Here is a 15,102-nt window from a genome sequence, read left to right on the forward strand (position 1 = left end):
GCCCTATCAGGCCATGTCCTGTTTTCAATAAACACAAACAACGAAAGCCGCCAACATGAAGTAAATTGGACAACAACCTCAAACCTACACATTTGCCACAATGAGGTAGAACGCCGCATTGTCGAGTCAAAAGAAATCACCTTGGATCCTCTTCATATTAATAATCTCAACTATAATTTACCTGACTCTTTCAGCTCTACTATCAGATACTGGAGATCGCGTGGTTCCACACACGCACGGGTGTACAACAATAGAACTTTAACACGGCCTATAGCTCAAGTTCATAATAACTGTAATTTACAGGTGAATATTATAGCTTTATAATTGTATAGCTTTAGAGTGTCTCAATGTTTTTTTCAGCGTCTTTTAATAGCTTTCTATGTTCTTAACGCCTGATGAAGTCAATCCCGACGAAACATGTTGTGTTTACAAATAAATCTCAATTTGTTATAATTCTCGGATTTTTAGTCAGTTTATATTAAAATGAACATATATAATGGGGCATTTGTTTTTCTTTGGGTGCTCTGGTTTTCTACTCAATCTCAACTATAATTTACCTGACTCTTTCAGCTCTACTATCAGATACTGGAGATCGCGTGGTTCCACACACGCACGGGTGTACAACAATAGAACTTTAACACGGCCTATAGCTCAAGTTCATAATAACTGTAATTTACAGGTGAATATTATAGCTTTATAATTGTATAGCTTTAGAGTGTCTCAATGTTTTTTTCAGCGTCTTTTAATAGCTTTCTATGTTCTTAACGCCTGATGAAGTCAATCCCGACGAAACATGTTGTGTTTACAAATAAATCTCAATTTGTTATAATTCTCGGATTTTTAGTCAGTTTATATTAAAATGAACATATATAATGGGGCATTTGTTTTTCTTTGGGTGCTCTGGTTTTCTACTCAAAAACATGAATGTGGTATAGAAAACCTTTGAAATATTTGAGAGTTAATGTTATAACCACTCTTAATGGACTTAGGTCTCCAGGTGGCAGGCTGAAATAATATGTTATGACATATTATTTCAGCCTACTGAAATAATTTGTCATTACAGCTGAACTATTATGACAAATTGTTTTTTAATATGTAAGAGTATGAATGAGAAAGCAAGCACCCCTTGAAAAGGTTTCTTATTTACAGGTCCCAATACACGTATACTGGCAACCGGGGGTGCCTCGACTAATATCGCAATTGTACAGGTAAAGTTATTATTGATATCTTAATTCATCTTTAAATTTGAAATACCATTAGTGAAATAAATTACAAATGAAGCATAAAAGGTAAATATTATATATTTTAATGGTGTTCATATACAGTTATCTTAGGCTTAATTTATAATCTTAGCCAAGTGGAGTTCTAATCCCACTATGGCAGGTAGTAGATAGTTTTGATTAGCTAGGGCCAGAGTACCATTTCAGATTTTAAAAATTTTAAATCTGGAATGTTTGGTCTTCAGAGTAGAATTCCTCAATTATTTAACATTAGATTATCCATAGTACTAAGTGTTGACATTAGTGTTTTTCATCTCACATAAAAACATGCAATTGGCATTGAAACTGTGACAGTAGGATTAATAAAACATATTAGATAATGCCTTCACTTGGAAGCTAAGTCATCCTCTGTTGAAAATCCTTTAGTATTCAGGCTTTCTTTTAAGGCATATCTTAAAAGAAATAAATGCCTTTGCATGTGTTTCTTTTAAGATATGGAATAAGAAAAAATCACTATGTATATACAGTTGCTTACATCTCATTGAGAACTGTGAAATTGAGAGAAGAATAAATACTTTGAAATTTTTGTTTAAAAAGCCTAAGCATTTAATTATACCATAAAAAAATATATTTTATGATCGCTTAATGTTTTTCAGCCTCTTAAACAGAACAGATCCTGCCTGCTGGTGAATATCTAAATGTTAATGAATTCAGATATCTAAACATGAAAGAAGACAGATTACAAATCAAACATTGCTCCAACAATTGAAGGCTTATTTATCCAAAGAGATTTCATTTACATTAATTGTGAAATAACGCCTTCAAAATTCTTACTATCATTGGAGAGACTGCTGATATTACATCCTTTCATGATATTGGTAAAAGAATGCATTACCAAAAAGATGAGTTGCATGCAACATCATCTGCTGCCAGAAATGTGAGGCCAACACCAAGTGACTGTTTGGGAAGGCAGTATAGAAATGTCAGTAGCCTAACACATAAATGAAGCAGGTATTCATAAAATCTGCATTGATTCAGATTAGTAGTACACTGCATGTAAGCCAGAAACAACCATGGCAATTCACAGCACAGACTTCACTAGTGTAAATGAGTGTGATATGGAGGAACGAATCACATCTACATCCCTTGCCAATCATATGATGCACTTTGGCATCATCTCAGTTGTGATGATGATGTTTTTCCTAGTATAGACTTAGACCTGATGGTTATAATACCTGGAACACTTCTGGACGATGCACTACCTCCTACATTGTGATAATTTTATAATGGAACAAACCAAATCCTTATCTTTTTTGTTGTGGAAAGTTGTACTCCAGGTGCTGTTGTGACTTGCTTTGAGTTAAATGATGTAAAAAAAAAACTTGATTGACCTGAATAGTGTCTTAACCCAGCCTATACAAATTCTGATATTGCATCATTGATGTATTTTTTAAATACTTCCGATTTAGCAGTCGACATCATGGGATCGAACCTTGTATTCTCCTCAGTTAATCATAATTTCCTGCTTTGAAGTTGTATGTAGTGCTTTTTTTGAGGTAGGGGGTGGCATGTAATGACACAGAATACTGGCATCTTTATTAACAGTGACTGCAATATACGGATATGGTACATTTAGAAAATTGTAATATTTAGTAATGTTTTACATTTTTACAGTATACAAAATAAGCTTAGTTATTTGCTATATAAATTTCATTATCATATATGTTTTACATATTTTTTATATACTTCATCATCATTAAATTCCTGATATTTACCCCCAGGGACTGTACAGGATATTATGATAATACTGCATGAAAAAGTTACACCATTACCAGTTTCTGATCAACAATTTTCTTCCAGATTAATCTATTATCTGTCAAGATTCCAACATTATCAGATCTTATATTTTGTTTTATAAAGCACTTTTTACTATATGGTCTTTTTCCTGCCAACTCAGCAAAGAACACTTGATATTTTAAGGATACTTGTGACATAAAGATTGAATAATATAAGCACGTAAACACAAGAACGGTATTTAATTAGCCAAATATTTCGGTCTGAAAATTGCAGACCATCTTCAGTGGCACTACAAGAACAGTTTTAAAAAAAATACAAGGTGGAATATTAACAATAGATCATTTAAAAATAGAACAAGCTGCATGATAAGTTTTAAACGAGGTAAACCGTGAGTAGACATATCGATACAAAATAAATAACGGAAAAAACTCACGTAGAAAGATTATTTAATAGTATAATTTTCGCTGTGTGTCACAGGTATCTTCAGTACATTAAGCTCAAAATTAAACACTAACTGACAATTCCAAAAAGCGCCACCTAAGTAGCTGATGTAAGATAACTAAAAAGGTCAATAACTTTCCTAAAAAAAACCAGCTACTTAGGTGGCACTTTTTGGAATTGTCAGTTAGTGTTTAATTTTGAGCTTAATGTACTGAAGATGCCTGTGACACCCAGGCGAAAATTATACTATTAAATAATCTTTCTACGTGAGTTTTTTCCGTTATTTATTTTGTATCGATAAAGCTGCATGATGTTATATCACTAAGTATTAAAGGGAATATTATTAAGCAGAAACATGATTGAAATAAAGATATTAATTAATAATATTAAATAACATAAAATTAATATGAATTAATGAGTTATCTTGATTAGACTTTCCCAGATTTTTGATACAGATATACAGTCATTCCGATTCAGGTTAGAATGATGGAGTAATGCCTCTACGCTTTCTTTGAATAAATGTTCAAATTTATAGCGGGATCTATGTAAGAGGCGAGTTTTTGACCAAAGGATGTTGTGGTTAGTTTCAATCCCGTGATGAGCCAATCCAGATTTTTCAGGTTTGTTTTGATGAATGGAGGATTGATGTTCTTGGATTCTTTTTTCAAGAGAGCATCCAGTTTGTCCAAAATAGGAGAGATCACAGTTGCAAGGAATTCAATAAGCTCCAGGAAGAGACATAGTTGAGTGTTTGTCTTTAGGAGAAGGAAAATGGGAAGATAATTTGTTAATAGGGATTACGTAGCTGTTAACTCATATTTCTTCAGAATTCTTGAGATAGGTTCTGAAATCCCAGAGATGTATGGAATTGGAACTCGACGTATTGAATCTTTAAGATGAAAAGCCAAACGGCTATTTTTTCTGGCGAAATTAATTAATTTAATTAATTTCACCAGAAAAAATAGCTGTTTGGCTTTTCATCTTAGTTATAATATAATATAATATATGGGCACACCTTTCTGGCATTCGTATAGTGAAGGTATGTAAGTTCTTTGCACTTAAAACTTTGATATCATCCAGGTCTAGCTACTCACTGATGAGACCTCAAAAATGGTTGAAACCAGTCTGGGTAGTGACCTCTCTTCATAATGTAAAGCAATATTACATCTCCTAGGAGCTGTGTGTTTTTACATTATGAGAAAATATCAAGGATAGTGAGGGAGCTTGCTCCACCTTTGCTTTGAGTTGCCTTGGTGTTGTACTACCAGGCAGTCACTTACTTGAATTTGCCGATAGTTCTTCGGCATGAAACTCTTAGATCATAGTTTTCGATCATAGAGTTTCGCATACTGGCTGTAAAATAATATGGGATTTTTATCCCCTTAATTTAATTTTGTATTGAATCTTTGTTGTTTAGTGGTGGATTATAAGAATCGAGAAGATGTTGTGTACTCTTTTCGGTAAAGCCATTGAGTTTCATGTGTTGTTGGATTGTAGAAAGTTCTTTCTGTAGAAAATTAGAAGTAGAACAATTAATTTTGGCTCTTCTGATTAGACGTTTTATGATTCCTGTTTTTTGACAAGGATGATGGGCTGATTCTTTAAGAATATACCAACCTGTGAATGTTGGTTTCCTGTAAACTGTAGTTGTAAGAGTATTTGAAGGTGACCGGATGAGGAGAACGTCTAAAAATGATAACTGGTTGTTTTTTTCCATTTCCATAGTAAACTTTATACAATGATGTAAGGAGTTGATACTGTTTAAAAAAGAAGGTAAGGAGTCTTTGTTGTGAGGCCATATAGTAAAGATGTCATCTATATATCTTACCCAAAAGGATGGTTGAGGGAAAATAGATGAGAAGAGGACTTTTTCTAGATGTTCTAAATAAAAGTTGGCTAAAGCAGGAGAGAGAGAGGACTTCCCATGGCCGTTCCTTCAACTTGGCTGTAAAATTTGTTTTGACATAAGAAATATCCAGAGTGTGTTACGAAATCGAATAGTTTTATAACATCTTCTGGAAAGATGTCAGCCAGTAATTTTAAAGTCTCCTTGAGAGGTACATTTGTATATAAAGATTCTATATCAAAGCTCACCATAAGATCTGTAGGTTGCAATTAGCCAAATATCTAGCTAAATTATTGAAATCTCACATAGGCAACTCTAGTTCCTTTCTTAAAAACTCCTCAGATTTCTTAGAAAAATTGAAAAATCTCATTGCCTAAAGACAAACACTTAACTATGTCTCTTCCTGGAGCTTATCAAATTCCTTGCAACTGTGATCTCTCCTATTTTGGACAAATTGGATGCTCTCTTGAAAAAAGAATCCAAGAACATCAATCCTCCATTCATCACAACAAACCTGAAAAACTGGATTGGCTCATCACGGGATTGAAACTAACCAACCTCCTTTGGTCAAAAACTTGCCTCTTACGTAGATCCTGCTATAAATTTGAACATTTATTCAAAGAAAGTGTGGAGGCATTACTCCATCGTCCTAACCTGAATCGGAATGACTGTATATCTTTATCAAAAATCTGGGAAAGTCTAATCAGGATAACTCATTAATTCTATGTTATTTAATATTATTAATTAATATATTTATTTCAATCATGTCTTTGCTTAATAATATTCCCTTTAATACTTAGTGATATAACATCACGCGGCTTGTTCTATTTTTAAATGATCTATTGTTAATATTCCACCTTGTATTTTTTTTAAAACTGTTCTTGTAGTGCCACTGAAGATGGTCTGCAATTTTCAGACCGAAATATTTGGCTAATTAAGTATCTTTGTTGTGTTTACATGCTTATATTATTCAAAGAACACTTGTTAACTAATCCAAAGAACACTGCCATGTATGGAATACAGCTTACTATTGCTGCTAACAAATATTCCTTACATCCTGGCCTTCCAATTCCTCCCTCTATGAAACTTCCCCCAAGTTGATGTCTAAGACTATTGTAATCACCTGCCTTATAATTCCACATATATTCCCATCTCTTTGATACTCTTGCATGTCTATTCATCTTCCAAGTCAAAAAAACCACATGGTCACTCTCTCCAACTGGTGGAAGAGATGTCATCTCACTTATGGACTTGGTCATAGCATCAGAAGATGCTATGACCAAATCCAAAACTCTTGAACCTCTTGTTCCCTCTATTACATGTTGCCTAAGATATTTGTCCCTCAAAAAATCTAGAAATTCCATTCCTTTATTGCTACATGCATCTTCCTCTCCTCAATTTATGCTGCTCTAGTTAAAATCTCCCAAACAATCATTCTTCTTGCACTTGCCAAACTCAACTGTATAAACATCTGGTCCCCACCTTCTGTGCTCCTTGGTTTGTAGCAACACCCCACTAAATATCCCGTCTTGCCTATCTCTACCTCACACCATATGCTTTCAAAATCATTAGTGTCACTGCCTTCCAAAGCCTCCACACTTAGAGCTTTCCACTTGGCATATGCCTTTTCCAGATCTACGAAACATTTTTATATTTCTAAAAGTTCTCAACTATTTGTCTTTTTTTTCCTTAGCCATGCATAAAAACCTAATTCTCACATTCACATTTATTTCCCCTTTTATAGATGGGTATTATGAGAGCTCTACTCCATCTGGAATTTGATCCTCTGACCAGGCTTTCTGAATTATGCAGTACTGCCATGTTTGAGCATTTCTGGTCAAATTTTATCTACTCCAACTGCTTTTTAAAGTTTTTGATGACTTATTCATACTTTTTGAAGTAGAAAATATATTCCTGACTGAAAGACTGCTAAATGAAGCAAGCACTATCAGCATGGGAAACTCCCAACAGGAATGCAAAGTAATTACTCCAGACATCTAGTATATCTTCAGTTTTCATGTCACATTTATCAGCTCTAATTCCTTTTTATATACATGCACACTAAATTTATTCTTGTGTGTTATATATACTTAATTTGTTATTCTTCTCACAATATCAGGAAATAATTTTTAGTTTTTTTTTCCTGTTAGCAAAGAATGCATATGAACACCTATTCTTCTTCTTTCTTCTTCTTCTGCAGCTTCTCCCACTTGAGCGGGGTCACTGTTGATGACGAGTCTCCTCGACACCCTCCTGTCTTGGGCTGTCACCACATCCAACTTCTTCATCCTCAAGTCCTCTTCTACCATCTCCCTCCATCTCTTCTTTGGCCGCCCACGCTTCTTCCTTCCTTGCACATCCATCTGCATGACCCTTCTTCCCACATATTCGTCCTCCCTCCTCATCACATGACCAAACCATCTCAACCTTGCCTCCTGTATCTTCGATCCTAAGTTCGTAACTTTCGCTGTTCCCCTCGCTTAGTCATTTCTCAGACGATCTTTTCTGGTCACACCGCACATCCACTTAAGCATTCTCATCTCTGCTACTTCCATCCTGCTGATGTTATTTTTCCTCAGGGCCACAGTCTCTATAGCATGCATCATAGCTGGCTTCACTACTGTCCTATAGATTTTGCCTTTCAGATTGATCGGCACCCTCTTATCGCATAACACTCCAGCCATCTCTCTCTCTCTCCAGTTCCTCCAACCTGCTTATATCCTACATCCCGCTTCCTTCTCAGCTCCTCCATCTTCTTCCACTGTTGAACCTAAGTATCTAAAGTCCCTCACCTTCCTGATGACATTTCCTTCCAGCTCCAGATCTGTCTCCTGGCCGCCACCCACAGTGCAACACATATACTCTGTCTTACTTCTGCTCAGTCTCATACCTCTCTCTTCCAGTACTTTTCTCCATCTTTCCAGTTTAGTTCCCGCTTCTTCTCTTGAATCTGCATACAACATTGTCCAAGGCGCATCTTCTCTCACCTCCTCCGTCACCACCTCCATCACAATGTTAAACAGAAATGGACTTAATGCTGATCCTTGATGCAAGCCAACTGTTACTTGAAAACTTTCTGTCTGTCCAAGACAGGTCCGAACACTTGTCTTCACATTTCTGTACATCTCCCGCACCAAGCTGACATATTTCTCCGGAACCTTCTTTTCCTTCAGACACCTGCAGACTTCTTGCCTTGGCACTCTATCGTATGCTTTCTCCAGATCAATAAATGCCAGATGTAGCTCCCGTTGTTTCTCTTGAAACTTTTCCATCATCTGCCATAACCCAAAGATAGCATCTGTTGTTGATCTACCAGGCATGAAGCCAAATTGTTCCTTTGCAATCTCCACCTCAATCTTCCATCAAAAACCCTTTCTAGGATTTTCATTGTGTGGGACATCAACTTTATTCCTCTGTAATTTTTACAGTCTTGTGCATCCCCTTTACCCTTGTAGATGGGGACGAGTACTCTCCCTCCATTCCTCAGGTATATTTTCCTGTTGGCAAACTTTCACGAACAGGTCCCACAGCAGGTCACCTCCCTCTTCCCCCAGTGCCTTCCATGCCTCCACTGGAATCCTGTCGGGGCCCATCGATTTTCCATTCCTCATCCTCTTCACGGCCTCCGTCACTTCCACTCTACTGATGTTCTGTACGATACCCTCAAAAGGCTGCCCATCTTCTCTGTGAGTCCTTGCATTTTCCTCATTCAAAAGTCCCTCAAAGTATATTCTCCATCTGTTTCTTATGTCCACATCCCTCCATAATACTCTTCCTTCAGCATCTTTGATCTGCCTCACATGTAAGATGTCCTTTGCTGCTTTATTTCTACATTTCGCTAGTTGGTAAATTTTTCTCTGTCCTTCCTTTGTTTCTAATTAATCATACAGATCTTGATATGCCATGACCTTCGCCTGTGCCACAACTCTCTTGGCTTCTTGCTTTCTCTCTCTGTACACCTCTCTATCCTCTTCCACTCTTGACTCATCCCATTTCTGCTTTGCCTTCCTGTTAGCTGTCACTGCCACTTGTACATTATTATTCCACCACCAACCTCCTTCTGCTCTCTAATCTTTCCAGATGTCTCATCAAGCACCTCGATTGCACAGCTCAGGATTACTTTTGAATTATCTTTCCACCAATCTTGTACACTTTCCAGTTCATCCGAAATCCTCTCTAATACCCTCTCCCTAAAACGATTCCTCACACTCTCTTCTTTTAAGTGAAACCACTTAATTGTCTTCATCCCATGGCTTCCAGAGGTTCTTATCTTCGATCTTATTTTAAAGTCTGCGCACAGCAGTCGGTGTTGCTGTGCCACTTGATCTGTTGGAATTACTTTACAATTTGTCACAACTTTAAGATGTTTTCTTCTAGTCAAAATGTAGTCAATTTGTGAACTGTTGTTACCACTCCTAAATGTTATCAAATGTTCTTCCCTCTTGTAGAAAAACGAGTTCACAATTGCCAGATCAAACTACTGCAAAGTCCACACCCCTCTCTCCTTCCTGGTTCATCATTCCCACTCCGTGGCCACCATGCACCCTTTCACAGTCTCTATTCTGTCTCCCTATGTTCAAGTCTCCTCCGACAATCACCATCTCATTTTCTTCTGATTCCCTCATTTCTTCATCTAACACGTTCCAGAACTCATCTTTTTCCTCTGCTGTACAGCCAACTTGCAGGGCATATACACATAATACGACCACCCGCTCTTCTCCAAGACTCAGTTTCATTCGCATGATCCTGTCGTTCCTTCTACCCACTTCCAGTACTTTGCCCTTCATTCTGCCACACACCACAATTCCTACACCATTTCCTCCCTCGTTATTTGCTCCAGAGTAGAACAATTTATATCCATCTCCCAGTTCCTTTGCCTTTCCCCCCTTCCACCTTGTCTCCTGCACACACAAAATGTCCAACTTCCTCATCATGTCTGCCACCTCTCTTCCCCTTCCAGTCATGCTTCCAACATTCAGTGTTCCCACTCGCAACATCTTCTCCACCTGCTGGGCTCGCTTCTTTAACCACACCCGCCATTGATGCGGTAGCCCTCGTCCAGCAGGTGTAGGGCGATGTGGCTGCGCATCGCTTAAGGGGTACGCCCTAGCCCTTATATCATTTTCTCTTTGACTCATATCATAGCTAGAGCTGGTAGTGAAGTTTTATGACCGGATGCCCTTCCTGACATCAACCCTCGCCATTTATCCTGGCTTGGGACCGGCACCTATTGAGGCTAGCTTGCCTCCTTCGGTGGCTGCATAAGACGAAATGACTTAGCAAGAGAGGAAAGATTCACCCTTAGCCCTCGAATACTCTAATAGCATCAGGGGGAAGGAGCAAGGAGAGGAGAAAGAAGGGGAGGGACCAGTCTACAGAATAATATAACAGATGTATATTACATGAAGTAAGACATGGTCCAGCATCTGGTACCTCGGGTTTGCCATGCCCGTACTCACTAAAGTGAGCCCTTGAGGATATATGAACACCTATTGTTTTACAAAAAAGCATTGTTGGCATGTAACCATTTGGAATACTTGTAACTGAATGGAATATCCATACACGCTTTAGCCGCTTCCCAGGTCAATATAACATAACCACTCACCAGCCAGAAGCAGTATCACATCTATTACTGAAACTCCCTCTTACCTCAAGTTCCTTCTGTCACACAGTAGCTCAAATTTGACTTTGCTCATTTCATGAGATTTTACTGCTACAGTCACTGTTTGACTAATTTAAATGGTTAATAATTGGTTAGTTCCTGCCCATCAAGTTTTATTTGGCGATTCATTTCATTGTCACTAACAGTTGATCCACTAGGTCTGTTGCAGCACACCAAAACATGTAGTTGACTTTGTTAAACTTCACATCATACCATATAGCTTAAAAACTCACTGCTACATGGAAAATTGTTATTAATATTGCACTCCTAGCTTTTTTTTTTTACCCTAAGTGGATTCAAATCATCCATTATCATTTTCAACGTCCCTCTTCCTCCTCTCCTATTTTGTCTAACTTTCATAAAAATACTGTACTCTTTACCCTCAATACCAGTTAGTACATCTGCTTCTGAGAGTTAAGTCTCACTATAATGGTAATAATCTGAGGCCACAATTGTGGTCTCAGATTATTGCTACAAACTCAACTCTTTCTTTTCCTTATACCCCTGACATTTGTGTACTGACATAAGTTGCCTCTATGCTTTTTTGTGTACTCTCCTCTGTAGTCTGCATGACCAGTTGGACAACTTTCAGATTCCTGTTCAGATCTAATGCTTTACTTACAGTGGTTTTGAGGCAGTATGGTGTGAGATAGAGGTGAATGGAATCAAATACTTGGTGGGATGCTGTTATAGACCAGGTAATGTGGATGGTGGTGGTGATAATGAAATGTATAATCAAATTAACCAAGCAAATAAGAAAAGGCTGATCATTATGGGTGATTTTAATTATGGCAATATAGACTGGAATGGTGAGATAGCAACTGGAAGTAAAGAAAATGAGTTTCTTGAGTTTTTGAGGGATAACTACTTCAGACAGTACGTAACAGAGGGAACACGAGGATTGAGGGTCTTGGATTTGGTCATCTCATCAGAGGATATAATCATAGATGAGGTGTCAAATCATCCACCAATTGGTGAGAGTGACAATGAGGTGATTACCTGGGTGGTTGCCAGCAGTGTGAGGACCTCTGTGAGAAGAGGGTATATGTGGAACTACAAGGGGGGAGGTGATTATGAAGAACTCAGGAGACAGCTTGCAGGTGTAGCATGGAACGAGGAGTTATCTGGAAAAGAGATCAATGCAGCTTGGAGGATTTTCAAAAACTGTCTAGTACATAGGTTCCCAAACTTTTTCGGGCCACCGCCCACTTTGCAAGACAAATTTTGTGACGCCCCCCCCCCCCATTATAACAGTTTTCCGCGTTCAAGCTATTTGATATTTTTGACGTAAATAGCAACTAATGATACATTACTGCTTATGCCTTTAAATTTTTAAAAAGAAGTGGCCAATATGTGCTTCATCTTGAACACAGTTATTGCTATACCGATTTTGATGAAACGTAGCCCATATGTAAAGATTGTAAAATGTACGCTCGAATAACATTATGCACAGTTTCATACAATGGTTTAAATATGAAAATGTGGAATACAATTAAGAGATTGCATTGCATTAGTAAGAATCTTATTGTAATAATTAAAACATCATTAAATATATTACAAAAGTGTTTATTTCTAACTTATAAAGTAAAAATACAAAGCAAAAATAACAAAATGTGAAGTTTCATACAATGGTTTAAATATGAAAATTCAGAATACATATTAAAAGATTGCATTACATTAGTAAGAATCTTATTGTAATAATTAAGACACCATCAAATGTATTGGACGAAGTCAAAATACAAAGAAAAAAATAACAAATTAATGTGAAGGATGAGCCTGGTGCATTTTTAAAAGTTTGTTAATATCGGGTTCAACTTTCGTTAAAAACAGCCGTAAATCGCCACGCCCAGTTATATGCAATTGGTTCCTTTTCTTAGATAGTATATTCACTACAGCACTAAACCCACGCTCAGCCAAATAAGAAGATGGAAATGCAATTAAAAATTTCTACACTATTTCCAAGGTACAGTGTCGGTATTGATTTTTGAAGCCAGAACTCTTGGTATCCAGTTTTGAATTTTATTTTTAGTTCTTCATTTATTGTGAGTTCTATGAGTTCCACTTCTAAATTTGATGATATGATCCTGCTGTGCTTACATGTGAGAAAGGATCTAGAACCCAATTTGGTATATTCATGTTTAGAATATCCTTGAATTGCTCATTGAAATCAGCATGGAGAACCTCCAAGTGTTGGCAGTATGTAAGTAAATCTTCCTTTTTGAGAGACACTGCTGATAAATTTGAAAAGTGGCTATATTTCCCTCAGCCCATATTCCGCTTGAACAGAAGAAGTTTCCCTACAAAAGCAGCAATAACGTTTTTTGTTTTAATTCAATTCAGTTCATCACCTTGTAGTTGTAGATTGACTTCATTAAATATTTTATAGAGGTCTGTCAAATACGCGATGTCATTTTTGGATGTAATCAGGTTGGCCCGCAATCCGTCGTCTCTGTTTTCTAGGAACTCTAGTACTGAATCAAACAAATTGTAAAATCGATTCAGACAAATACCTTTTGAAAGCCAGCAAACTTCTGTGTGAAGCAGCAAACGATTGAAATCTTCATCGTTTTCACTACAAAGTTGGCTAAACAATCTGTCACTCAATGAAATGCTTCAAATCTTGTTGACTACTCTAATAATGTAATGGAGAGACGTGTACAGGCATTCACTTAAATTTTTCGCAACCAAATGTTGACGATGAAGAACACAATGTATAGCGAGTACATTTGATACTGCTTGTTTCAAATGCGCTATGAAACCCTTGTGGTGCCCTGTCATTGCTGGAGCACCATCAGTAGCAGCAGACAAAATATTATGAATAGGAATGTCTTTCTCTTGAAAAAACTTATTCATGATATTAAACATAGATTCTCCCTTTGTATTATCCACTTCCAAGTTTTTTACCAAATAATAATTCTTGACAAACTTTTTCTTCTTTTATGAATCGTACATATGATAAGAGTAGTGGTTCATTATTTGGGAGAATTGATTCATCGAGTTGAATGGAAAATTGGCATGTCTTCAAATAATCGCACAATGATTTTTCAACATCTTCAGCCATTTCATCGATTCTTCTTTGCACTGAATTATTCTCTCTCTCTCTATGTTCACTGGGCATCTACAGATGCTGTATGGTCACTCCGATGCTCGATGATGTTCCACACCAGGCCTCACCATGTAGTCCTGTTGTTTGCTTTTCTGGCAGCCTCAACTCTCCGAAGATCAGTCACTCCACACATGCCATCCATCCATCTCATTGATGGTCTACCCCTGCCTCTTTTTCCAGGAACTTTACCTTCTATTACTATTCTGAGAAGTCCTCCTTCCATCCTTTCTATGTGTCCAAAATATTTTAACTTTCTCTGTCAATATCCTTAAGGAGCCTTAAAGTTCTACTAATCTCTTCTAAAACCCATTCATTTGTACGCCTTTCAGTATATGATACCCTCAACAGCCTTCTGTAACACCACATCTCAAAAGCAGATATCCGTTTCTTATCTGACTTCTTTAGGTTCCAAGTCTCGCATCCATAAGTCACTGTTGGAAAAACAACTGCATCTAAAATCCTCAACTTTGTTCCCATGGAGATAGATCCATCCTTCCAGATTTTAGACAGGTCTCTGACTGTTGTTTTAGCCATTCCTAACCTTTTTCTGACATCTTCTGAACAGCAATTCTTCACATTAATAATGGATCCCAGGTACTCAAACTTGCTGACTTCCTCAATTCTTTTTCCATTAAGATACACTTGTTTCTCAAGAGCTTCTCTGTTTGTTTTTCCTTTGAGAACCATGATCTTGCTAGAATTGAGTTGAAATCCTCTGTTATTACTGATCTTGTTAACTTTGTCAAGAATTAGTCCTAGTTCTTCTGTGTCATTACAAAGGAGTACTGTATCATCAGCGTACCTCAGATTACTGATCAATCTACCTCCTATCGTAATTCCTGTCCTTAGCTCATCCAATGCTTCACGCATGATGTCCTCTGCATATATACTAAACAAGTGAGGAGAAAGTAAACATCCTTGTCTAACTCCTTTTCCATCTTGAAGCCAGTCAGTCAATCCAACACCTGTTCTTACTGTGGCTTCTTGCTCCTTATACAAGTTGGCTATCAACCTGATAGTGTGTTGAGGA

At 37.2% G+C, this 15,102-nt stretch overlaps 1 protein-coding gene across 2 annotated transcripts in view; it reads left to right on the top strand.

The window, feature by feature from the left end:
• Nucleotides 1-15,102, top strand: part of LOC150102826 (xylulose kinase) — a 268,998-nt gene that overhangs the window by 189,316 nt on the left and 64,580 nt on the right. For both annotated transcript variants that reach the window (XM_090398826.1, XM_090398827.1), the window contains exon 13: nucleotides 1,150-1,208. In XM_090398826.1, the coding sequence (XP_090254952.1) occupies nucleotides 1,150-1,208 (59 nt within the window). The remainder of the gene's footprint in view (nucleotides 1-1,149; nucleotides 1,209-15,102) is intronic.

This window comes from Typopeltis vanoorti, chromosome 10 (genome assembly GCF_054136105.1).
Source record: "Typopeltis vanoorti isolate ZY-2024b chromosome 10, IOZ_Tvanoo_1.0, whole genome shotgun sequence".
Taxonomy (NCBI): Eukaryota; Metazoa; Arthropoda; class Arachnida; order Uropygi; family Thelyphonidae; genus Typopeltis; species Typopeltis vanoorti.